Raw genomic sequence first — 27259 nt, 5'->3', positions numbered from 1 at the left:
AGTTGAGAATAGATTCTCAGCATGGAAGGAGATTAGAAATAGGTGTGTGATGGATCAGTATTGTGGATTTGCTGAAAAAGTGTTTGTACTGCAATGCCACCTTTTTTTCCTAGAATTTTAGACAACTTGTATCACATTTTTACTTGAGCAAAAACTTAAAAGGGTGTTATTGATTCTATTTTTTCCATGTATGTGTATTTCTCTAGTTATATTTTAAAATTAAAATGTTCAGTCATGTTATTGGGTAGATTTGAGAGCCCAGTTTTATGCCACTGGTTTTATATATATCTATAGTTTATTATTTTATACCTGTAGCATGTTATAATTCTGGGAATTTGTGGAATCTGTAGTTCTGATTTTTATGCCTGATCCTTTCAGTGACTTACTAAAAGTATCATCCCAATTTATAGGTGGGGTAGTTGATGCATAGGGTTACCTAACACCCAAGAAATTACATTGTCCCAGTATGACAATAGGAGATGCATAATATCCTTTCAAAGGCAGTAGGAAGCATCTCTTACATAGCAGCGACTTCCACAATTTTCACAAGTTATTCTCCCTTTTGGGTGGTGCGTGAGCAAGGATGAAGACTGTAGATGCCTTCTGCAGTGAGATTCTTGGATAGATGTAGTGTTGTTCTTCTTCTTCATCTCTATTTTATAACATGCTTGCTGTGCTTAAGTCCATATAATAAGTTCACAAAACAGTCAATGTTTTAGGAATATTTAATTATAAAATAATAAGGCATTTTAAAATATAAACGGCATATTCAACTCAGATTTACCTAATTTCATAATTTGATAAATTATGATTCTGCCTGCTTTAAATTGGTATAAGAATGGGCTACTTTATAAAGGTTTTGAATGAAGTCATCATACTTTTTACATCACATTTGCCATTTAGAAATAAGCTGTTCTACCAAAATATGCATGATCAGCAAAGTTAACATTTAGTGCTCCAGAAAGAAATGTCATAACTATGAAATTTGATTTCTTCTTGACAGGAACACTATAAATTAGACAGTCACAATGGACAGACTCGCAAAACCTTCTTTGCCATCTATAATATAATCTAATGTGATTACAGCAGCACCCGCTAGCAGTGCTATAGTTAAGGATCTGTCAGTATCTCCATTATAAATCCCTACTTCTAGGGATTTACAGTTCAGCTATAAAAACCTGCTCCAACTGAAAGTTGCCCAAACATTTTATGTTCAGCTAAGTTACAAGAGAACAGAATAAACTGAATATTATACTGTGATCCAGCACTGTTTTGGTGCTTGTGTACCTTTTAAAAACATTATTCTCATGTCCCATTTGAATAGGCCTTTCATACAAAACCTGCAACTTTCTATTGAGGTTTTCAGAACATCTTTACACCAAAGCTATAACAAAAATGTTTATTATACAATGGATCCTTTGTGTGCAAATATATATGGCTATTAATATGCATTCACCACATACAGCCCTCCATAAATGAAACCTTTTGGTTTATGCTGAGAATACATATTCAGTGGAATGTTGAAAATCTGTCTAAATCTTAATGATATTGAGTTCAAATGAGTTTAGCTCACACAGTATACAAATGGATGTTCCAGTATAAAAGGAACATAAATCTCATACCAGTTCTGAGCTTTAAGTCTTTCACCCTTATTGATAATAGGTTTTGCACTTTTTAACTGGGCAAGGGTCTTTTCCTAACTCATTTCCTGAGGTGAAACCAGGCCTGCAATTAGAGAGTTGTAGAATGACCTGTACTGATATTCAGTAAAGACACCTGCACCCCAGAGATGTCATTAAACATTTAGGCTGCTTACAGACTTAAAAAAAACAACCACAAACGAACAGTGCTTTATGTTAAATTTGGTATGCTCCCATGCCAAGCCCAGCACATGCTCAGAAGAGGCATCATGTTGGTTGGACCTGTTCTATAGTGATAGAGCACTGTAGTGGGGCTTTTTGGCACTTTTATCTAATAGCTGGTTCCATCAGCTATTAGATAAAAACACCAAAAAGCCCTGCTGAAGTTCCTGATCTATAGAGATGCTGCAGAGCTGGGTAAAACTAATCTAATCTGCTGCTGCTTCTTGGAAAGCACTTTTTTTAAACATCTGTAATCAGCCTTAATCACCATTTATACAACCCAAACTCAGATAGACAAAAAAAAATATCAGGAAAGGCCTTGCACTACTATTTGCTCAACAAAGAAGATTGGAAAAAAGGCTATCAAGGCAGCTGGTTACAACTCTGTTTCTCAGAATGCAACTCTTCCAATTCTAGTTCTACTTTATGTTAGATCTAGGGATCTCACTGTTCTGCTCTGTATTAGTAGAGCAGAATTCGTAATACCTAACTTACCCCCGAGTCGAGATTGGGATTGGTTATTATACAGTCTGTCTCAACTGATCTTACATCAATTGTCTGTGTCTCCACTGAAATTATCCTCAGTGAGCAGCTTCCTATACTCAGGAACCACAGAGACCTAAAGAAGGAGAGAGAAAATTTGTCTTAAATCTGTTTTTCCTAGAACAGAAACTTTTATTTAATGCAGTTCTACTGTATGAGCCTGCTTAACCATAGCATTGCATTCTTTAGCCCTGATGTAAATTTGGGAAACCTAGGACTCTCACTAATACAAGCCAGTTAGGAAAATTAATCGATTTAAACATGAAGGGTGCCTATACACAAGCACAGAGGCTGCTCCAATGTGCTGTAATTACAGCATATCAGAGCAGACTCTATTAATCAAATATGCTGGAGTGTAGTAATTACTTTGCTTCAGCCAACCCCCCTGTCTTGAACTCCATATCGGCATCCCTGTGCTTCAAAATGGTGGCAAGGATGCTTTAACTAAAGCTCGTTCAATGAGCTTTAGATAAAGCGCCCCTGCCACCATTTTGAAAAATGAAACTGCTGACAAATGAGATGCTCTTGGTGCTTTAATTAGAGCGGCTCTCAGAGCCTCTCTAATTAAAGCACCTCCCTCCCTCCCTCCCTCCCCACTCCTGGAGCATGTGTAAAAATGCTGTAAGACTAGAGGGGTATTGTGATTATTATTATTCAAGGTATATCATAGGCCACATTCAGACATGCGCGGACATTTGGTTCCCTTAGGATTACTAGCAGCAGTGCATTTGCATTGCCACTGGGGAGTGCCTGTGCCACACGTATGCTGGCGCACAGCAAGTTACCCTAGGTGGGATTAGAGGAGGCTGCAGCCAGCACTGGGATGGCCCCAGCAGCCTTACCTGGGGTCCTGGGGGGCTCCTGGGGCTGAAGCAGTGGCAAACCTGCCATACAGAGCCTGGCCAGCAGCGGAGTTGTGGCTCCGGCTGGCTAGGCTCCAGCTTTAGGCAATGTATGCTGCCACCGTGTGCAGTGCTCCACTTTTTTATATCCAGTGGTCAAAAAAAACCTTAGCACTGCTCCCTTGCAGCACAGAGAGCAACAGAATGTGCAGTATGTGGTGCCACATACCTCACAGCTGCACTCATCTGGATGAGACCATAGGATACAGACACCAAAGGGCGGGGTTACCAATCCAAGACAAACTTTTTTGCTGATAATCTGAAAACTTTTTACTAACAACCAAACTATTTACTGACATACATTTTTATTTCATGTTTTACATAATGTAAATATAACCCTTCTGACAGGCCATGGACAACAGCTGGGTTCAAATTTAGGGTTTTAATACGAACCATAGTAAAAATGGTTGGTTGCAGTTTGTCAGTAAAAGAAAAAAAAATATTGGGTTGACATCCCTGCCTGACTGCAGCAATGGTCTTAGACCATGCTGCCCCAGCCCAGGGGTCTCTTACTCACCCCCACTCCTTGATTACTCTTCCCCCCCCAAACTGGAGCCCACATCACGCTGCTCTCCCTAGACTTACACCCTCCAGCTCAGCTCTCACTGTCCCAACAAGGACACCCAAAGAAGGAGTAGTTTCTGTGTATTTGTGAGGAAAGGATGCAGCAGCATCAGCACGTGGCTGGGGAAGGGGAAGGAGCTATAGAGACTCCCGTGAGCCACAGAACCCTGACAAGAGCTCTGTGCAAAGTTCCACTCAAACATCAGATGGTGCTGCTCTATTCTGTCTGTTCTTCAACACTGCTTGTATCTTCTTTCTGACAGTGGAGCTTCGGTCAATTTCTGGTTCCTTTTTTTTTTTACAATCACTTTGCTTGTTTGTTTGTTTGCTTTATAGACTTTATGGATAGGTGTTTATAGGTGACCATAACTTTACAGACTATTGTCTAACCCTGCCTAGAAGACCATATGATGGTTGCATAGACAACCTTAATTTTGGTGTTTCCAAACTTTGAGCTTATCTGGATAACTTTAGTAATGTTCTTTTAAAATAGATTTTTGAAATTGTAATAACTTATGTTTATTAAAATAATAATGAAAAATAAAAAGCATGAGGAGACATATTGACTGTCACATGGGTCATCAGTTGGATTGGGATCTTTTATCCTTGATTACTTAAGGTAATGGCAGTAGTGAAAGTGTATTATATGTGTATATCTACCATGATGGAAGAGGCTGTATATATTTTGCCCATTTTTATATACCACTAGCAAATTGCCCATCAAGAATGAGGATGGAGCGCTGCCATGATGGTGGGGATGAAGGGGACAGATGGATGGGGGGTGAGGCCAGTGCTGCACTGCCACCATACTGTGCCACCACTGCCTCCAAGGAGCAGGACTGGGGGGGAGGGGCAAGGCCAGCAGTGCTAGCCTTGCCCCCCTGCTCCATCCCCACTATTATGGCAATGCTCCATCCCCACCATCATTCTTGATGGGCAGTTCGCCTGGCTGAAGCCACATCCCCCAAGAGCATTACAGACAGAGACAGACACACAGACAAACAGTCTAAGCCCTTGATATATATATATATATATATATATATAGAGAGAGAGAGAGAGAGAGAGAGAGAGAGAGAGAATACTGTGAAAGAATGTCAAATCTTGGAATACTGTTCTTGCCAGGGAGTTTACTGGCACTTCTGCCCTATTCCTCCAGTCTTTCTTTGTCTCCTATCTCTCTTATCAGTTCAGTTCCTTCTCTTGCCCCCTTTCATGCCTCTCTCCTTTCTGATCTTGCTTCTTTCTCCCCCATGTTCCTCTTCCATTTCTCTCCAACTCATTTCTTCTTCTCTGGCTTCTGCAGCCTCCTCTACAGTTTGTTGACAGCAGAGGATTGTAGAGACTGAAATTTGGAAAGGGAGTAATTTCAAGTGATTACAGGCCCTTCTGTCTACATCCTGGCCTACCTCTTTCCTCCTGTCTTCTAGTTGCCTACCCTCTAACCTCATATGTGCTGTTCTCTCCCTTTCTGTGTATCCACACTACTCCCTCCTCTGGTCTGATTCAACCATCCAGTTCTTGCACCCCACATTGCCTAGTTAATCTCCCTTACTCTCTTCCTGCCCTTTCCACCCCTCCTGTGCAGCTCACTTCAGCTAGAGCTCCTGCCTCTCTCATCATCTCCAGCTCTACCAAGTCCTTGGAAAAAGGAAGGCAGAAGTTCTGTTTCTATTGTATCTCCCTTTGCTCTTCAATATTTCACTCCACACATTGAAATAAAGTAGTTTCCTCCTTCTCCATGCTGCCTGGATGTCACAGTGAGGGAGGGGTGGCAGGTGACAGCACAGCAGAAGCTCCTCTCAGCTCCTGTGCCTGCTGTCATAGCAGTCCACAACAGGCAGGATAATTTCAGAGAAGGTCCAGCTCAGCTGGTTTTATCTTAGGCTGGAACATACTTAAGCAGAAAAAACTGTCAAAGGATTTATCTGCTAAACTGTAGGACATCTCTACTGAGCATGTGCAAATTGAGATTTTTGTTTTTAGAAAGCTTTTAACGTGGCCAAATGTAACATTTTAAAACATTTTAAATTTTTCATTAGAAATAGTATTTCATTTTGAAATACAATAATTTAATTACATAACAAAAATAAGGAAACCTCAAAAATGAATCAGTTCATTTAAATGAAATGTTTTGTTCAACCCATTTTACATTTTGGTGGGAAAACTGGAAACTTTCTGTTACAAGCTGGCCTGAAACTCATTGAACCAAAAAATCAATTTGCATAGCAAAGTACATACATGCAGTAGATACTTCTCAGTCTCCCTTCTTTTGGGTTATGTTTGTCTTCTGTTTTTTGGAATCATTACAGCAGTTGTAAAGGATGTATGACATGAATTTGAAATTCTCTAAAGAAAATACAGATGGGTTCTGCAGCTATTGCTGAGAGGTGCTGAACAACTAGCATACATAATATTTATCTAACAGTCAGAAAAATGAACCAAATTCAAAATTCCCTAAACCATTTCCCCCAGCCACAAAAGTGTAAATGTTTAAAGATTTTGAAGTCTCATTCAGGTTCCCCTTCTGTGCTTATCCAACATTTTGAAATACTGGACAACTAAAAAAATTGTAGCATTTTCATCAATTTTTATTTTATACTTTTGCACTTGCATTGTTGACAACTTGGTCAAATGGTTGTTGGAACATGCTAGAAAGATCATATGACTTGCTTTTTAGGATTCACTTGCAAGAAAGTAATGAATGTGTAGCCCTGTATCTTTTGCCTACAGATACGCAGGTTCTGCAAAGTTTGGAGATAACCTGCTGTCTCCAATCCTCATTAGCCTGGGTGTATTTAAAACACTCCATGGAATCTCTTATCCTGTTAACTAGACATACACCACTTCCCCAGATGTGAAGTTGTTTATTAAAATTAAGAACCATTTTTCCCTATGTAAAAAAACTGGTGAATGATTATTTCAATCTTGAAAGTGGGGATGTTCAAGTTATAAATGTTATAGTTTGCAAATATGGTTGTTTTTTTCCATAGCTAGTGTGAGAATATTGTTAGGCTAAGCACATATTAGGCTTCAGTTCTGGCTCAGATCCTTTTAGTATTGGCTCATCCATTGGCATTTGTAGTTAATACCTCATATCGCTATAATATGGATTGGATATTGCGTTATCATCATTAGGTTGGGGAGTGCCTTTTCTTTGTTCAGTTATAGCACTGGATGTGGCAGCATTTTAAGGCCCGGGGTATGTATGACACTTCCTCTGCACAAGGGTCTGTCTTCTAATAATTTTACCGGTTTGCACATTGACAGTATTGATAAAAATTGAAAGTAAAACAGGTAGTATTTGAGTGAAAATTGCCATGCTTTTCTCTGTGATTACTAATCTAAGAAACACCAAAGTGGGAAACTCTTGTTTGGCTGTTTACCAATACCATCTGATTAGTTGTGTTTTGTGTTTGGCTGAGCATCTGGCAATTAATGAATTGATAGGAAATAGTCACAAGGCAGTAGAATTAGCAAGTGAACATCTGGTATTAAAATTAGTAAACACAGAAGAGTTTTTATGGTTTCTTGAATTTGTTTGGAAAATAAATACTGGTTGACTCCTAATAAAAATATATAGTGTGCACTATTAAAATTACTTCCCTGGCATTATGTAAATCACTTTTGAGGAGAAATTTATAGGTGGTGAAGTGGTTGCAGGACTTGTTGCTCCTCTTTCAGCAATCAAGTTTATATTAACAAACTGCCATAAACTGCAGGTTTATCTTGTGTCTGCTTACATTTACTTGGTCACTGTGCAAGTTTGGGTATGAATATTAATTTTACCGAATAGTTCATTTTAAAGACAATTTAGGAGGTTGCTGAGAGGAGATTTAGTAACATACAAATTGCAATGATGGATTACTGAACAAAATTGGTATTATGACAATTATTCTACAGGACTCAGCAACATTTGAATTCTTCCAATAAAATCAGAAGCTCTAGGTTTGTTCTCACAATAGTGGCAAACACTAATCTGGAACTAATCCCTCCTCCTCCCCCACCCCATATTTTTCCCTCTCAAATTTCATTAGCAAGGTCTGTTAAGTTCCAAGATGCCTTGCCTCTGTAGAACCCTGTAGAGTACAGAAGGACCACATCAATTAAATATGAAATATCAAGACAAATGTATGAATAAAATATCCAGGATTCAGACAAACTTCCAAAAGCTGCTTGTCAGCAGTGAAATGCCATTAAATCCTTTAGGAACTCATTAATAGATTAACATTTGGAAGTGTAATTACAGCTACATCAGAACTAAAAAAATAAAAAAGCAAATCCAGCACCATAGCTTCTCTAAATTCTTAACACACAAAATTGTGATCGATATTGTAAAATATCAAAGATAAGGAATTATGGTCAAGACGATTATGTCAAAAATAGATAAGCTGTTCATATATATTTTTAATAAAACTATTTTGGACGAAACTGTTATGTTAGTGTTTTACATTCCTTGTGTGGGACACCACCTCACAGGGGATGCAAAAGGGATATTGAAGTGAAATCAGGGATATCCCTGGAAATTGGAAGAGTTGATGACTTTAGTGCCATTAACCTAAATCTTAACTAAAATAAACTACAATGTCAGGCTTTGTAGCTACATTTTCTGAGTGAAAGGAAGACACTGTCCTTTACTGAGACAGAAATGCATTGTCCTTCAAAATGGTTTAATACTGCAAAAGTCTTTTTTATGGGAATTTATGGGTCAACTCTGTAAAGAAAAGAAAAAAGATAAGTTAGAGTAGGTATAGTAGTTAGATAAATAGATAAGATCTTCAGTATGTTTTAATTTTAAATCAAAGTACATACCTTTAAATTATCTCTAATCCAGTATATCATAACCTTACCTGTGATTTTTGAAGTTTATATAATGTGAAAACAGATGGAATATGGAAAATATGGCTTTAGTTTAGAAGTATTAGTCTTTGGATACTGTAAATGTACCTACTGTAGAAGCAGGCGGCACTGCCACATACTAATGGAAGTATACTATTTTCAAGAGAAAAAAATAAAATATATGAACAGTAACAGGGTTGTAAAATTCATAACTGACAAATGCAATGAACTCATCAGTGTGTAAAAAATGTTAAGGTTTTAGATTTGCAATTTTCCTATTTAAATGCCCTCATTGATTTGTTACAAATACTGTTAACCCTGTGTTTGGAAAATGGTGAGGACATTATCACTTGTGTTCTCATTTGTAATAAAATAGATTAACTTGCTGTGAAATTTTAACTAGGCTGAGACACAACAGTAGCTACCTAATGAACCAGAGCACATTGCTGTTAAGTAGCTAAATAGATGCATACTGATTACAGGACTGAAAAATGGATCTGTTTACTTGAAAGGAAGAAACTGTTCATAGCGCTATTCATGATGGAAGGAGAAACTCAGCATTACATTTCCCCACAAATATTTAGAAATACACCATTTCTCAATGAATATCCAGGCTCAGGTGATAATATTCTATCCTCATCTATAGTAGATATGATGTAGAGGAAATTCCAGTAATGGCTACAGGCAATGCAAGCTTCTCTGTAAATGTACATTCTTATAACTAGTAAAATGTTAAATAACATAACCAACTAATTATTTTGCAAAGTGATCCACTGTGTGATTTAGTCTGAAATTAATATTTGCTACAATTATATCTACCTGAAAATTTCAAATCCAAAATACATGTTTCAAGGTAAATTGTTTTAAGTAAAGATTGCTTTATAATGGGAAATAGTGGTCAAATGCAGTTACCAGAGAGAATGGGAAAATATGCTTTCCAAATCATCTGCTTTTGAATTACTCAAATAATTTCAATTTAAAGATGGCATATACTGCTGTTTGGGTGATTTCTGAATGTTAAATAAACATTATTTGGTCTATTGAAATCTATTTTTCAGAGAAGTTGGCAAACTCTCTCCCTGGCTTTTCATTCCCAGGGTTGTTATAAAAATGTCCCTGTAGACACCACAAGGGCTGCAATTTTCTCTACATCATATGGTAGTATACATGAGGATAGATTATTATCACCTGAGCCTAACTATTGATTTAGAAATGGTGTAGTTCTAAATTACATAAATTACTTAAAGAACACAATGTGGCAAATTAATAATTTTAAAATTCTGAACTGAATTAATAGTAGAATGAATACTCCTTTAGATACAGGAGTCTGGGAACAGTGCCAAAGGCAGCCATGAAAATAAAAAGAGGCAAATGAAGATAAAGTAACAACTGTTTTCACCTGGGGTCAGTCCAGTAGCTGCTACGTCAATACATTTAATAGAAGATTCACACACATAGCACCTATAAGATAGGCCCTGGACATGTTAAATTAATTGTGTGACATAATAAATAATATTTCAAGTGAGAAAGCAAAAGGTCTCTTCCTCAGCTGCCTCCTACCCTCAGCATCCCCTGGTTCCTAAATTCTTTTGGGATGTTTTACAGTATGGAGGAAGAAACCCTGATAATTTTAAAGGCAACCAATTTGACATTGCTGATTTCTAGACAGAGTTAGAAATGAGGCAGTTAATATAAAGAGCTGATTTTTCAAAATCTAAAGCCATTGAGGCTCAATGTCCCTATAACGGATTCAAATCTATTAAAACTTAATAAACATTTTTAATTAGCTTACAAAACCTACTGCAATTAAAAGTCTCTTTTTCAGTTTTATTAGTTATTGTATGTTCATTAAATAACAGATAATTAGTGAAAACAGATCCACTGAGGATTAACAGCTATGTAATAGATATGCATCTGTTACATGATTGTGAGGCTCAGTTGTTATTTAATGTAGAATAACTATCCTATTAGAGTGCATTCAAGGCTACGTTTTTAGTTGGTGTGATTGGAATAGACAAACAACACCCATTCTCTTTTAGCAGAGCGGCTTTTCAATTCCCTGTGCATTATGCTACAATGTATCCCTAAATATAAAGTAGAGCATATTTTAGAAATGTAGCTCTAATGAGTAACAGAATATCCCTAAAATAACAACCTGATTACTACTGATATTAATGACTTAGAGCACTAGATTATGAACAGAAACGAAGTTAGTTAGTTATAATGGAGTTTTAGAATATACTAGGCACATCTTAGAGATATTTTTAAAAGTTAAAAAGAAAAAAAAGTCTTTATTGGGGTTTTTCCCCCTCTCTAGCACATATTAAGATGCTAGCAAAGGACCAGGTTATATCCTCTGAATGAAAAGGTTTGAGTTGACTAGAAAGGGAGGAAATTTACTATGGTATCTTTAAATCATTGTCCTCAGATTACAGTGTAACGAGGTGGGGTGTTTTCCCTACTTGCAGAAGAATCCAGAAGATTTAGAACCCAAAAATGTAAAGGAATTGCTAGAGGCTATGGCCATCCACAAATAATTCCCATGCTGCTTTGTAAGTCCTAGTTCTGAAAATAGGACATGTTCAGTGGACAGTCTCTTGGGAACCTCTTGACCAAATACCAGCAAATTTACCTCAGAAAATCTAACGCGTTTCCAACATGGTACATTTATAATTAGGTTGATATAACTCTTCTGTGAAGAACTGATTTCTGTTCTTAACATTCCCTCGTGGCATGCATGCACGCACGCACTTCTTTCTCCTGTGCATATTGGGTTGTGAATAGTTTAAGATAATTGTGTGCAAAAGCATGCATGCCTTTTGCATGTATGGCTTTGAAAGCCTGTGTAGTGTGTCTTTAATGAGCGCTGATAAAAGTTATTCAGGTACACCAATAGTCTTTTTAATGAATCTTCAAGTTTTTCATTATTAATACAATTTGAAATCCAGATGGCCAATTCTGTTCTTTAAAATATGGCTCTTCTTTATTAGGCATAAATAGTATAATTAAAAATGACAAATTCACTGAGGAGGGAAATCTATTATTTGGTATTGAAGTGAAAAGTTTTAAACTAAGGGCGCTTATACGCATGCTTCAGGAGGTGGGGACAGAAGGGGGACTTGAATTAGAGTGGCTCTGAGAACTGCTCTACTTAAAGTGCCTAGAGCGGCATGTGAATCAGTGTCCTATTACCATTTTTCAATGCAGGGGCTCTGATGCATGTGATTCTAGAGTCTGCTGGAGTGCAGGACTTACCACACTGCAGCAGACTCGATCAATTACAGCGTGTCGGAGCAGCCTCCATGCATGTGTATGCGCACCTTAAAGGAACAACTCAAGTAATTGCGTAGACAAAAAAAAGTCATCTTTTTCAGCTATAGCATGACACCTAACGTGGTCACAGTGTTCATAGAAACCATGTGTACTCAAGACTGGACTGGATCTCTGAATATGAGTCCACAAAAGAATATCATTTAGTTTGCCAAGAAAGAAGGATTTGCTATTTTAGTTGTTTTAATTTTATAATTTGTTAAGTAACTTAGTCAAAATTACACAGTTGCACATACATTATTTTGTTTTCTGTTTTAAGGAGAGAATTCAAGACAGTCCTTCTCCTGCTCCATCTCTGGAAGATAGTCAGAGACCTGGAAGTCATGCTTCTTCACATCAGAGCAGTAGTGTGTCCAGCTCTCCATCCCAGCTTGACAACACGCCAGATAGAATTGGTTAGTACTTTATTACTGCCAGTTCCACTCCCCTCAAAAGCTACTGACTCAAGAGTTTGGAGAAGTGTGCTTGGCAAACTGGGAGAATTACATTTAAGATAACCTGCTAGAAAGCAGTCATGTATTTTTTTAAAATTAGAATACAGTGTATAAACCTGTGTAAAGTGTTTTTATCTTTTATCTTGTTTATCAATGAAGAGAGCAGACCCGCTCAGACTAATAAATTAAATGTCAACAGAGTCCCATGGTATATTGCCCCTGCTCTAATTTGACGTGTATTGGCCCACAACATAGTCTTCTAAATAATTACGATGGTGGGCATGTGCCTTTTAAGGTAGCTGGAATTGAAAGAAGACTCTCAGAATTTGGGATTTACTGTATTGCCCCCCAACTTTGGAAATCTATCTTAACCATTTCATTAATTCAGAGGGGAGGGAGCACAGTTTCCCCATAGTCATAAGGTTTTTTTCCTTAAATTTCACCAAAGTCACCAGTCCTTGCCTTATTTAGGATGGTACCCTTGTGCTTAAAACATAGATATGAAATGTGGAGATCTGGATTCTATCTGTGATTGTCCCACAGGAAACTTGTTTGAACTTGGACAAGTAGCTTGACCTCTCTGCCCATCAATCCCTGCAGCTTTTGCAGATATACCTGAGTTAGTTTTGTGATAATAAGCATGGGCCCTTAAATCAGTGTTGATGGAGTAGCGTAGAACTCAGTTTAGGCCAACAGCCTGAGGAGTTATCCAGGTTCTAGAAATCTGTACTTAGCTCCATGCAGATACATTGGCAATGGTATTTGAGCTGATATTTAAAACTTGTGTGCCCAGTGTAGGCATGCAGTCAGGTTCCTGAGCTACTTTGTGTTGTGCAGCTTAATTATTTAACTGATGCTTTAAAATCTCCAAGGTGAGGAATTCCTCTTTGTGCAGTACATAATGAAATGGGGCCTTGATTCCAATTGTGGTTTTTGAATGCTACTGCAATATATATATGATTAATCATCAACATAATTATCTTTGGAAATCTCTGTGCTTTAGCAGTTTAAAATATTATTAAATATGGTACTGTTTTCCTCACGCACTCCAAACAGGCCCCCAACTTTTAACATATCACTTACATTTTTTCAGAGCCAAAATGTTTATCTGTGTTGAATGTTGGGATTTGTCTGTATTGTGCTAGTTTTAGAAGGTTCTATAATATTTTTAATGCTTTTGCTATTTCCAGATAAAACAGTCCTGAAAGTATTAACATAAAGTTTTAACAGTTCTCCTGAACTAGAGTGACTTTAAATTCTATAATCATTTAATTGTAGAGAGGGTAATATTTTAACCAAATAAGAACAAAGAAACTAAGCATCCTGAAATCATAAACTTAACACGTCTCACTGATTTTGCAGGTGTTAAGTAAAGAATTGCTCTTTCAACAGCATAGAGAATTGTCTTGTAGCTGTCATCCATCAATTTGGGTTGCTAACCATCTATCTGTCTGTATTTCTTTATTAAGCAAGCTGCATTATAGATAATTACTAATTCTTTAAATCCTCTGATCTATTAAATGTATTTTGCCCTAAAATTATTTCTATGAAGTGCTTTTTTAATGAGTTCATTTGAACATTTCATAGGAAATCTCACTCATCCCAGTGGTAATTTTTGGTCTGTTCTCATGTCTTTGTATAATAAATTCCAGCAAAATTGTTTCTGCTGCATATCTTAGTGCTTTGGTCTAAAATGGTGAAGATTTAGAATTTGATGGATAAAAAACAAACCAAAAAAGCCCATTATTTTTTAACCTGCATTACCATATACAGATGTAAAAATAGCAACATTTTGGCAAAGAAGAAATATAATTTATTTTCATTCTCTTTTGCGTACTTTTTTCCCTGTTGGCTACACTAAAGTTGTACTTTCCAATTTGTAGCTATGCTGACCAACACTAGAGATGGAGAACTCCTTGATCAAGATACTGGGACCAACATAAAGAAACTGCAAAAGGAGAAAGGTAAAATAATTTATTATCCATCATACGTAATTTTTGATAAAATTAATAATGCACTTTACATTCATTCCTCATATCCAGTGGCATGACAAGTTTAACAAAGGACATATATTGCTGTGAGTAATATATCCATTGAATTTAGTCTATATTTCTGTTTAGGATATATAGAGACTCAAAGATGTATTTTCCATTATTTATATATTATTAGACTAATGTTTTTAAAATTCTTTCCTAACTCAGTTAGTTGTTCATAAGGAGCTCTCTACAGATACTGGTTAGCGTTAAGGCAATATTTCTTTCCATGAATGAGTGCAAGCTCTTTTAGCACTAATATTTTTCGTTGTAAGTAGGCAACATTTTTTTTCTGCACACTGATTCATACCAGCCAGCTTAAAGGGGACACATTGTTGGCAAATGTTAACTGGGACCCCCGACTGTCGGTGTAAACATAGAGCTGAGTGCTTTTAAGTGCCTCCAGTCTTTCAGAGAAGCTGCTCACCTGCTGCCTCTGCTGCTCCTCCATGTCTTCTGTAGAGTGCCATCTTCTCTCTAATGCTTACTTCTCAGTTCCCTTATATTTTCTTATCCCCTGCAGAGTTGTCACAGGCTGCAGTTTTGTTCTGGCTTTTCTTTTCCTGTCCTGCATGGGGGAGGCTTCTCTACCTAACCTTAGCAGACATTACACTTAAGATGTGGTTAAACCAGTTTATCGCATCTTAAGTAGTAACCCTGCCACATGTTGATTCAGTTAATGGCAAGATAAAAGAGGGAATAAGTCAAAACTTATGACACAAAAATATGTAATAACTTTGTGGCTGGTTCCCATTGTACCTTTATATTGAACATGTGCCAGGGAGCAGCTGAGAGCACTGGTCAGCTGATTGGGGCTCCCAGCTATAGGAGTGCCTGGAGCCCTTGGTTCACATGTAGCTGGGAGTGCCCATCAGGTGATTGGTGCTCCCATCCATAGGAGTATCACTTTCCAGTAAAGGGCGGTGCCTGGGATCATGATCCCGATCTCCCTCTGCACTGGCAATGTGATGCAATTGGGATCTGATCCACAATCCCAGGGTTGCACTTCCTGCCATGACTGTGTGGCATGGCAGGAGGCATAATTGTTGGGATTATGGATTAGATCCCATTTTGCCTTTAACTGAACATCTCTCACTTTCACTTCTTTCAGCCATTGCTGGGAGGTAGCAAGCAAGACAATATGGAGGTATACACAGGTGAACAGTCTGTGGATGACTTACTGGTGAACAAGTGACAGCTGTGGACACAATAAAGAAGAACCTGAATCAGGAAGATGAGGCAGAGAGAAAGAGGATAGGATGGAAGAAAGTTATTAAATGGAAGGAATATTATTTTGATAGTACATAAAAAAAAATTAGAGGAAGAGACAGGATACAGATTAGGAAATGGGATGAACAGGATGAGGGTAGTGAAGCCAAATCTAGCCTGAAGAAACATGCATGGAAAAAGGGAGTGGGGGAGAATATACTGGGATTTTAGAAGGAAAAAAGATAAGGGACTAAAATAAATGGATATACAGCAAGATAAATATGTTTATCATTCAGATTTAAATGTCAAACTTTCACCAAAAAAGGAAAATATAACTTATTTTCTACTTTGAACAGACACAGCTCAAGCCAGGGGTATATGTGTCTGGTTTATGTCTGTAGTAAAAGGGAGTTATGGGCAATTGTGTGAGTATTCAAAGGAGAATTTGTGTGCTACATGTGCCCTCCTTTTCTAAAGTGCTGAGGCAGAGTACTTACGCAAAACTGTTTAAGCAGTAGGAAACTTTAATTGCCTTAATTTATGGGGTAGGGAAAAAAGGGGACAGATTCCTTAAATTTCTGGGCCTGTTCCAGCCCCGTGGGGTGACTGCTGACCTGTGTCTCCATCTACTGCTTCACTACAGGCCCATTCTCTGTTAAGTCACTAAATCATTCCAGCTCTTCCTTGATGAACCCAACAGCAGACACCATTGAGACAGCTTGAGTTTGTGTGGCAGCTAGGCCTTTATGCTTAAATCTATCCCTCTTGAGTCCTGTTGATTCCAATAACAGTTTGTTTTTGCAAGCCAACACCAAGAGCTAAAGAGCTAAATTATCAATTCCTTTTCCCCTAAAAGCACAAACTGTATACTGCCATAAGTACATATATCAGTGTTTTGGTCTGAACCTGGAATTATGGTTCTTTTTTAATTTAGTTGAACCATGCATGGTTTCCTGTCACATGTTTAGTCATTTTTCAGCAGGACCATACAATATACCCTGTGGGGCTCCAAGATGCAAATCTGTTTATCTGACAGTAGCTGCCTGCCATTCAAGGCAGATGCAAGTCGCATACAGTTCGATGACCTATAAAAATGTCAAGCCTGAAACCCCGAACCAACATGAAATTCATTTTAAGAAGCAAAACCCAAACCCTTATACTCTGTGGCCACTGAATGCCCTTTGTAACTTTTTCATGAGTAAGAATTTTAAACTGCAGTGTGTAGCCAAATTCTAATTTGGTTACACATTGTATTTTTTTTTACACATTGTATATTTATTTATTTTTCTTAATTCCACTGAAGTGTTTTGTTTTGTTTTGTTTTTTTTGCGGTTATTGACACTTTTTGTTCTACATTTTATGTTTTCTGCTGGGGAGTTGTCCTTATTTATATAGGTATACTTTGTACAAGTCATTTAAGGGTTATTTTTTGGCTTAAAATTAATGTTGGGAGATTGGCCCAAATCCCACATGAGCATTTTCTACTCTAAGCATTCCAAACTCATTAGTCACCTTCTTCCTTCCTCCACATTCATGAGGTTGGTTTAAAAATGTTTAAAAAGATAGATTTTTTTATTAAAAGTAGGGGGGAAACCATTTAATTGCCTATCTTTTTTTCTGGCTTTGTGATGCAAGAGTTTATCTACAATCCTACAACTCCTTTAAGATAAGATTTTCATGTAATTCCATGACTGCAGGAGCTAGGGACCTTTTTGGGGTGGGGGGAATGCAAATATCATGAGACTCTAAAGAAAAGCTGGCAATACTGTCTGTTCAGATCATTCCAAAGTTATATCATATATGTTTTAATACTGGCCAGCGTATTTATTGTATAGCCCTTGAAAAAATCACCATTAAATAGAAATGTCCATTCCATCTTAATTATTACTCAAAAGGATGTCCAAAAACTGTGGACTGATCGCTAGTCTGCCCCTGAAAACTGTTGTTGTGTTTTTTTAATTTATGCCTTTCCTTGCATTGTATAATGTCAAATTATTCTTTGCTCCTAAATCTATATCTCAATATAAAAAAATATTCTTAAATATTGGGTTCTTGTCCACAATTCAAATGGCATTTAGAACTTACTTGGTTCTTATTGCCGCACAGTGTGAAAAATTAGCTACAGTATTTGGACATCTGCAGATTAGGTGATTTTAGAAGTTATATAGTAATTTGCACCAACATGTGGAGGGAAGCATCAAACCTTTCAATGTGGAATTGCAGGAGGTCACCCATCTCCATCAAATATGTTGATAATTTTTTCACATTGGGTAGGAACAGTAATAGAAGTACGTGATGTATTTTGGGCAGCTCAACCAATACTACATATATAATCTGTATACAAAAGCTCCATTTTTCAAGTCCTGCTACTGCTTTCTACTAAAACAAAAAATATTTACCACTGAAAAGATTTTCAAAGATATTAAGAAGGAATATAGTTAAAGTAAAAGTATCAACATTTATTAAGTATGACAAGTAAGCAGTTTATACAACCATGGCAAACATATGTTTTCACATCTGTTTTGAGTAATATCATCGTGATTTTAAAAATGATTTATAGCTTTGCAAGCCATAAAATGCCAGCTTTGCTGTAATTTGGAACTTTTCAGACAATGAAGAAATTATTGAAGCCATGTATAGAACATGTTTTCTGTGCCTTACACCTTGTTATAACTTTTATAAATCTGGGTATTCCATAATAATTATGATAGCAACAAATGAAAATTAAGTCACTAAAATTCAGCCACAATAGTACTCCTACAAAATCTCAGCACAAGAAGCAATAAGTGTTATCAGCAACTGTTGGGTTGCACATTAAACTAAGCAACTTCAAGGCTTTTGCTTCTCCTGGCATAAGAACATGATGTTACAAATGAGACAAAAACATAGTACCCTTGCTCTAATCAAAATAACTTCAATTGAAAAAAAATAGTTTAAACTTTGTTTTCTATTTCTCTTCCTCTATATAGTCCAGTAGCCCATAAACTTTTATAACAGAGTTCATAATTATCTTTTTATGTTAAAAAAAAATGTAGAAGTCTCAGAAGACTAAATGGCACAGTTAGAGATGGCAGCTTCCTGTTGGTGATTCAGCCAGTAGGCCAACAGTGCGTAATAAAAAGTGTCTGCACACACACAGTTCCTAATTTTGCAAGGTATTTAAATCTATATCTAACTTTAAGAATGTTGAATGTTAACTCTTAGTTATAGTGGGATTTACTATCCTCTTTTATTCTAATACCACTCCTATTTATTCCAACAAAAGGTCATTGCTTACTTCAAGGGTGCTCCCCTGCTCCTGATGTTAGAAGACAAAAAAATAGAGCACCGTTTAGCAATGGACTGTTTTCCCTATATACACAAGCCAGTATAACACATGTGGCTGAAAACTGTATGAATTACTGTTTTATAATTTACTAGAATTGTTTGGTGGTCTCCTAAAAATGAAACTGCTGGAGCTGGAAAACATCTCACAAAAATTCTCCACAGATATAGCAGATTTTGGAAACGAATTCCTTTTGACTGTGACTGTAAACTTTTTGGATTGATTTTTGGGCAATCAGGTTTAACTTGCACAACCACTTACAGAAAGTGACTTTTAAACTCATCTACCTGAGTGACCCTGGAAATGGTATGTGTTTATAGGACTGAACATTACTTGAAATAGAGGATCAGTTTCACCAAACCCTTCATCAGAATACTGGCACTAAAACAATTAAATATACTAGACAAGAGTTTGGCTATGCCTTTTACCAGATTTGGGCATGCATCTATAATTATTCTGGGCAAGTGATCTTAAACGGAGTTTGAAACTCTATCCAGAATGGGCTTATTAAAAACATTGGGCCAAAAGGAATCTCATGAGGTTCAACAAGGACAAGTGCAAAGTCCTGCACTTAGGACAGAACAATCCCATGCACCATCACAGGCTGGGGACTGACTGGCTGGGCAGCAGCTCTGCAGAAAAGGACTTGGGGATTACAGTGGACAATAAACTGAATATAAGCCGGCAGGGTGCCCTTGTTGCCAAGAAAGCTAAATGCATACTGGGCTGCATTGGTAGGTGTGTTACCAGTAGGTCAAGGAAAGTGATTATTCCCCTCTATTCAGCACTGGTGAGGCCACATCTGGAATACTGTGTTCAATTTTGGGCCCTCACTACAGAAAGGATATGGACAAATTGGAGAGAGTCCAGCAGAGGGCAACAAAAATGGTGAGGGGGCTGGAGGACATGACTTACGAGAAAAGAAGGAGTGAACTGAGCTTATTTAGTCTAGAGAAGAGGAGACTGAGAGGGGACTTAATAGCACTCTTCAAGTACCTGAAGGGGGGTTTGAAAGAGGATGGAGCTAGACTATTCTCAATGGTGGCATATGACAGAACAAGGATTAACAGTCTCAGGTTGCAGCAAGGAAAGTTTAAGTTAGATATTAGGAAAAACATTCTCACCAGGAAGGTAGTAAAACACTGGAATAGGCTACCCAGAGAGGTGGTGGAAACTCCATCCTTGGAAGTTTTCAAAACCCGGCTAGACAAAGCTTTGGCTGGGATGATCGAGTTGGGAATTGGACTAAATGACCTCCTGAGGTCCCTTCCAACCCTAACTTTCTTTGATGATTCTATGATTTTATGATTAGTCTAATTGCGCTCCCATTGGCTTTTCTGGGATATTTGTTGTTGACTTAAATGGGAGCAGAACTTAGAATCATACAATCATAGAAAATAGGGGTTAGAAGGGACTTCAGGAAGTTATCTAGTTCAGTCCCCTGCTCAAAGTAGGACCATCTCCAACTAGGTTATCCTAGTCAAGGCTTTGACTACCCGGGTCTTAAAAGCCTCTAAGGATGGAGATTCTACAACCTCTCTGGGTAGCTTGCTTCAGTGCTTTACTACCATCCATGTAAGAAAAGTTTTTTTCCCCCTAATATCTAATCTAAACTTTGCTTCCTGCCTCTGCCACCACGGAAACAGTCTAGCTCCATCCTCTTTGTACCCACCCTTCCGGTAGTTGAAGGCTGTTATTAAATCCCCCATAGTCTTCTCTTCTGTGGACTAAATAAGCCCAGTTCTCTCAGCCTCTCCTCCTAAGTCATGTTCTCCAGCTCCCCTAACAATTTACCATCCCCATACCATTTACCAACTTGACCTAATGCCAAGGACTTTTGAAAATTTACTTCCAGCTAATAAAACCAAGCAATACATCTTGCAGTAGCCTGATTCTTCAAAGAAGGATTCCCCTGAGTTTCTAGAAAAGAAGTACAATTTTATTCTCTTTCTTCAAGTTGCAGTGAGGTGGTAGCCATAATGGTCAAGAAATTTTGCAAGAGACAAGGATCTTTGTGGAATGTTTCTTTTATTGCATTAACTGCATAGTTTGGATAAAGTTGCAAGGCATTCTTCATCAGGTCATTTTCTTCCCTGCCTTCATCCTCACCACATTTCTCAGAACTTCTCCATGTCCTCAGTGGTAGAAAGGCCCAGGGATCTTTGAATCCTTTCATTCATTTAGGCCCTATCTACACATTATATTTATTGACAGGGTCTAAGCTGTGCCCCACTCACAGTTGGGACTGAGAATCTAGCACCTGAGGAGGCTCTTAGACCAGGCTCCACCTCACTTGCAGCTGGGACCAAGAATCCTGTACGTGAGGAGGCTCTGTGTGCTGGCTATGCCCCACTCACAGCTGGGACTGGGAATCCCACACCTGAGAAGGCTCTCAGATGAGGCTGTGCCCCATGCAGACAACTCAGCCAGGATCAAGAGCCCCACATGTGTGGGACTCTCGGTCATGGCTGTGCATGCTCTCCACAGCTGGGAGCCCTGTCAGCAAACACGTATGTGTGGCATGGCACAAGGCATGATTGTGTAAAGCATGCATTAGATCTAATCACACCTTTACCTGAGGGGGCCTTATAGGGGCTAAACAAAAACAATGCCATTTGACTTGTGGCCACTGACTGCTAACCATCACAGTTTCAGTTTTGAATATTGTTGGTGAGTTGTTCAGAATGAAGCAATAGAGTAAAAAATGTTACAGGAAAATCTTATTCTGTAAATTCAAATAACGACTATTCTGAGGAGATTGTAACCTGCTTGCATTAAGTAGAAAGAGGCTACATTTGTTAAATATATTATTTTATGTGAACTAGTTTGTGACAGGCTCGTGGCCACAGGAGCAGCCATGACAACCCGTAGTGGCCTTATCACTCCTGCTTGGCTCGGACTCTAATGCCACTCTCCCTAGATTACTTGCCTGCCCCACCTTGTTCTTAAATATAGGTTGATTCAGGGAGGCTGCCAACAGTCCTTAGAGTGAGCCCTAACCCCAGTAAATTTCCACTGGGTCTCTTCTGAAACCTCACTAGTCTCAATCCACCCCTTAGGCTTGGCAAGTTCCTCTCAGCCAGACTAGTAGGGCACCAGGAGCCTTAATGGCAGATTGTGCAGCTCCTGTACCTTCCCTATACTACACCCAAACCTCGCGGATGTTCTCTCCTTGATCTTTCTCTTTATACGCTTGGCCCCTTTCGGCTCTCAGACCCTCTGGTCCCTTACTCAGTCTCCTCCCTGTACTTTCAGTCTCTCGGTCCTGCATGCAGCCTCTCTCCAGGCTCTTGGATTCTCTAATCTGGCTTGGCCTGCCCTGGGCTTGTAGACTCTCTGGCCCAGTTCAACCTTTCCCTGGGCCCTTGACCCTTCTGATTTGGGTCTTAGCCTTTTTCTAGGCTCCTGGGCTCCACAGTGGGCCCCACCCTCAGTCTGAGGGCTCCTGATTGAGTCTGAGGGTTACCCATTGTCTAAATAAGCCTTGAGCCTGCCCCAGCAGGACCCAAGGCTGCACTACCAGTCTAACTCAGATGAAACATCTCTGCCCTCTGGCAGACATCTCAATCCCTCTCTGGAGGTTTAACAAGAATGAAGGCTGCTTGCTCTGTTAAAGGAGCAGGAACATCCCAGTGTCCTGCTACATAGTTATTCAGTTCTGAATACTATTCAGTAGTGCCCATCTGATGAGGCACTTAAGAAGGGCTCTGTGAGCTAATCTATCTTATTTTTTGCAAATATATATAGCGTTCTCCAGGGCTGCAAATATATAGTGCCTAATATTTCCTGTATCTTTGAAAAATACCCTTCCTCTTGTTCTTCTAAGGCTTTTTTATCTTTTCTCTGAGCTGAGTGTGACTAGAAATTTTAGGCAACTGAAAAAAATAACTATTATGTTTAGGTGGACAAGGTTCTTATGGTAAATGTGGTATCTTTTATTTTGCCAACTAAATAGTTGGAGCAATTGTTCTTTGCAAGCTTTCAGGCATCAACACCCTTCTTCAGGCATCTTCTTTAACAGAAATAAAGCTTTTATACAATTTGAATTAATCATTGCCAAAGAAAGAATGAGTTGTTTACAGTATGAAGGGGGGAGAAAGAACAGGTGCAGAACACCTGAAACAGCAACAGGTACCATGTGATATCAGAGAATGTGCTCTCTTGAGACGGAACTTTTCCAACAATTAAACTGAAAACATCCAGATGGAGTACACAGAGAGTAAGAAAGAAACTAAGGGCCATGAAGTTGTAGAATGCAGTGTGTATATGTGGCATAGAAAGTGCACAATATTTGCCAACACCTATTCAAAATGATGATGATGCTATTTCTATGTTCAGTCATTGGCTATGTTGTAGACATATATGTACAACATAACAATGGAAGACAGTATATAAAGACCTACTGTGAATCAAGCAACATTTTTTTTCTGTGAACATTTGTCTTGAGATATATGAATACCCCCAAATTAAAAATAAATGCATATTCCTTTTGGTATCTCACAGTGTGCATATGACAGGACACTTGAGCCATTTCATAGTAATTGAAAGTAATAATATATAAGGTTTTAAGGAGGTCATGAGGTATAATTTTCCAAAGAATCTGAAGTGACCCATTTAAAACAAATGTTCAATGTAAAAATCAGACATATGGCTATACTTCCTGTTCCCTAAGAAGGCAGACAAATCAGAAACTCTGCTTTTGTTTTAACTTATTAAGTAAGTTTAAGCTGTGAATGTGCTACCAACTGTTACTATGGTGGCCTCAGCAAAAGATCTAATCATCCTTCACACAGATTTTTAAGAAATGACATGAGGCTAAAGCAAACTTTTATTAATGTGTAACATTTAGCCTAGGGACAGAATTACACATAAGCTGGTGTAAGTGATTGAAAACCAGTTCAAATCTGTAACACAACAGAAGTTCAGTGCACATAAACTTCTATCAAAATGGCTGAAACTGGTTTAAGATAAACCTGGATGGAGGTGTAGTATCAGACTTAACTGATTTAGGTGAAATTAGTTCATTGAACTTCTGTCCCAGATCCCCTCCAGATTCAAGCCGTCTGTTCCAGCAGGGCAGGGAGGCGTTCTCTAGCACTGCCTGACTTCTGGCCTGGGCTACAGCAGGCATGTGGCTACATTTCTAGAATCAAAAGTGAATGTCTGTTCACTTACTTACTGGTTCAATCTATGCAGCTTAAAATAACCTGCAGAGGCTGAATGAATTCAGCCTTGGGCTTTTTGACTGTCTGTATTTAGCCTTAGGATCTGAACAGTACCTGTGAAACATGCATTGTTTTTTGTATACTGATGTAAATTACATCTGGATATGTAGTGGACACAGTCTTAATTATTCCATAGTAGCAGCGTGAAGTCAGCAGCTATTACAGTTCCTCAACACCAGATGGCAGGGAAGTGGAAGCCTGCTTGTTTTGAGCAAATGGCTACCCAGGCATAGACTGTGGACAGATGAAACCAGTGTAGTTTTAGTTCTGATTTTTTGATGGATAGTTCTATGTTATAAGTTATCTCGGTATAAGGGTTTACATCATCTGTTCCTTTTTAAAATTGATGTAAAGCCAATTACATCAGGGTAAATGTGATATCTGCCCAGGCCATTGTTGCCTCTAGAAACAAGAGAGCAACACAGTAACATGAAATAAGGACAGTGGCAGGACTTAATTTTTTAAGTGGCTGGACCTTTATTATTATGCTTGTGCCTGTTTATCCATTGTTGAAAAAGTATTTTGTATTTTTTAAGTTCCTTCTTGAAAAGAAATGTGAAGAAATACACAAGGCAGTTCTCAGTGTGTGTGTGTACACAGACATATAAAATGACTACTTTATCCAAAAGGCTGTAATGAAGCATGTTAGAGTTTTCAGTTGGTGGCTTAAATAATGTTCTTTTTTCACTTGTGTAAATTAAAAAGGTTATCTGATTTTTTTTTTTTCAAATTAAACCCCTAATTGTTTTTTAATTGTTTAATCTTGTTTGAACATCAGAATGGCTGCTTCATAATTATCCAGGTGTCCTGGGTAAAAATGAACTTAGGATATTTTTGTACATATACATCTGTATTACTAGTAATTTTATTTCCTAGAAATATATTTTTTTTTTATGTATTCCTATGCATTTTATAAATAGTAAGTCTGTATAAACACAGTAGTATTGGAATTCTCTTAACACAATGGGTTTTGGACCAAATCCTGTTTACCTTATTTTTGCAAGTGTTCTCAATAACATTATATTTCTATTAAGAAAATGTATAATTATGTGAAATAAGAGCATTATGAAATATTTTGTAAAGTGGTTACTGATCAGATTGTCTCTTCATGGTTTATCATTCATACTTTCTTCCAAAATTGTTTAATACATTCTCAATAAGTGCTATCTATTAGGCCCGTGTGAAGTAGCAAATATTGGATTCGGATTTGGATCCAGCCAATTCAGAGGGACAGTGATTGGATTTGGTGATTTGAATCACTATCCCAATTCGAGTCGGGCGATTCAGATCTGAAGATTCAGCGCAGATTCAGAGATTCAGCCATAGACTAAACAGGCATCAGTCCTCGAGGATGTTGGACACAGCTGCCTCCAGTTAGTAAGTCGGTTGGGGGAGGGAGGAGGGAAGGGTGTGGGGGGGGGCAGATCAATGTCCCCACAACTAGGGAGGGATTAGGGCTGGGACAAACTGCCCAGCTGGGGTGGGGGGGCATGGGACTCAGGGAGAGGGGTTCTTGCCATTGCATGTTGCTGGTCTGGGAGGGCTTGGGAGCAGACATGTGGCCCCAGATTTGCATGGGGCCTTCTGGGCAGGGCTGCACTCTGGATAGGCACAGCAGCACTGGGAGTGGGAGTTATGCCCTGCTGCGACTTGGCCAGCTGGGGTGGGTGGGGGAACACAGTGGAGGCGCAGCTTGCTCCAGGCGGAAGGTGCTGGGAGCGGGGGTATGCCCTCCCACCATTCACCCAGCCAGGGCAGGGAGGCATGGGACAGTGCCACTGCACTGTCTGAGACAAGCAGCACACAGAGGCTGAAGCCACTCCAGCCTCACCACACCTCCTAGACAAGCCGCTGCTTCACCCCACCGCACCCCAGTGGGGTGAGCAGCATCAGGGCATGGTGGTGGGTGTGTGGACCTAGAGCAGGGAGGGGCTGGTGGCAGGAGCTATGGGGAATTTTAGGGTGGCTGCAGCCCCCCCATAGCTCTGCTCCACTGTGCTCTGCGGGCTGTGCAGAGCCAGGGCTGCACTCCAGATTGCAGCTGAAACTAGCCACCTGGAGCACAGCCCTGGCTCCACCCACCCCACAGAGTGCAGCCCAGCAGCAAGTGGCTGGGGATAGCCTCCTGGAACACAGCCTGGCCCAGCCCACCCCATGCAGATCTGGGGGCACACACCTGTTCACATGCCCTCCTGGACCAGCAGTGCACAGTGGCAGGAGCTCCCCTCCCCGAATCCCTCACCTGCCTGCCCCAGCTGGGCAGCTGGTCCCAGTCTCAGTGCCTCCCTCACTGTGGGGGTGTTCGTCTGTCCCCCCCACGCCTCTCCCTCCATCCTCCACCCACCATGACAGACTTACCAAGTGGAGGCAGCTGTGTGCAGCATCCTCGAGAACTGCTGTCTGTTACTCTATGGCCAAATATCTGAATCGATGCCAAATCTCAGAATTGATTCAGAGGCTTCCAGTTTCATAGATTTCATAGACATTTGGGCTGGAAGGGACCTTGGAAGATCAACGAGTCCAGCTCCCCACCCAAAGGGCAGGAAGTCAGCTGGGGTCATAGGATCCCAGCAAGATAAGTATCCAATTTGCTCTTGAAGGTGCTCAATGTAGGTGCTTGAACCACCTCCGATGGCAGGGGAGAATGATGTCCCAGGATTGGCTTGAGAAGCATCTATGGATGCAAGCCAGCATTTTGGTTGCTTTACTAGCCGCAGCATCACATTGCAGGCTCATGTTCATCTCGTGGTCAATGATGACCCCCAAGTCTCTTTCTTCCGTAGTGCTAGCCAGCGTAGCACTGCCAAACCTATAAGGATGTTGCAGGTTTTTCTTCCCAAGGTGGAGAACCTTGCATTTTTCAGTGTTAAACACCATCAGGTTCTCATCCACCCATTTGCTGAGCCTGTCCAGGTCAGCCTGGATCATCTGCCTGTCTTCTGCTTTGCCCCAGAGTTTGGTGTCATCAGTGAACTTGGCCAGTTTGCTCCTGACTC

At 39.2% G+C, this 27259-nt stretch overlaps 1 protein-coding gene across 4 annotated transcripts in view; it reads left to right on the top strand.

Moving 5' to 3' along the window:
• Positions 1-27259, top strand: part of DACH2 (dachshund family transcription factor 2) — a 553736-nt gene that overhangs the window by 447297 nt on the left and 79180 nt on the right. For all 4 annotated transcript variants that reach the window (XM_019536472.1, XM_019536475.1, XM_019536474.1 and 1 more), the window contains 2 exons: positions 12297-12432; positions 14355-14435. In XM_019536472.1, coding sequence (XP_019392017.1) covers positions 12297-12432; positions 14355-14435 — 217 coding nt within the window. The remainder of the gene's footprint in view (positions 1-12296; positions 12433-14354; positions 14436-27259) is intronic.

This window comes from Crocodylus porosus, unplaced genomic scaffold, assembly GCF_001723895.1.
Source record: "Crocodylus porosus isolate Cpor-Errol unplaced genomic scaffold, CroPor_comp1, whole genome shotgun sequence".
In the NCBI taxonomy this organism is placed as follows: domain Eukaryota; kingdom Metazoa; phylum Chordata; order Crocodylia; family Crocodylidae; genus Crocodylus; species Crocodylus porosus.
This window is presented reverse-complemented; position numbering and strand designations above follow the sequence as displayed.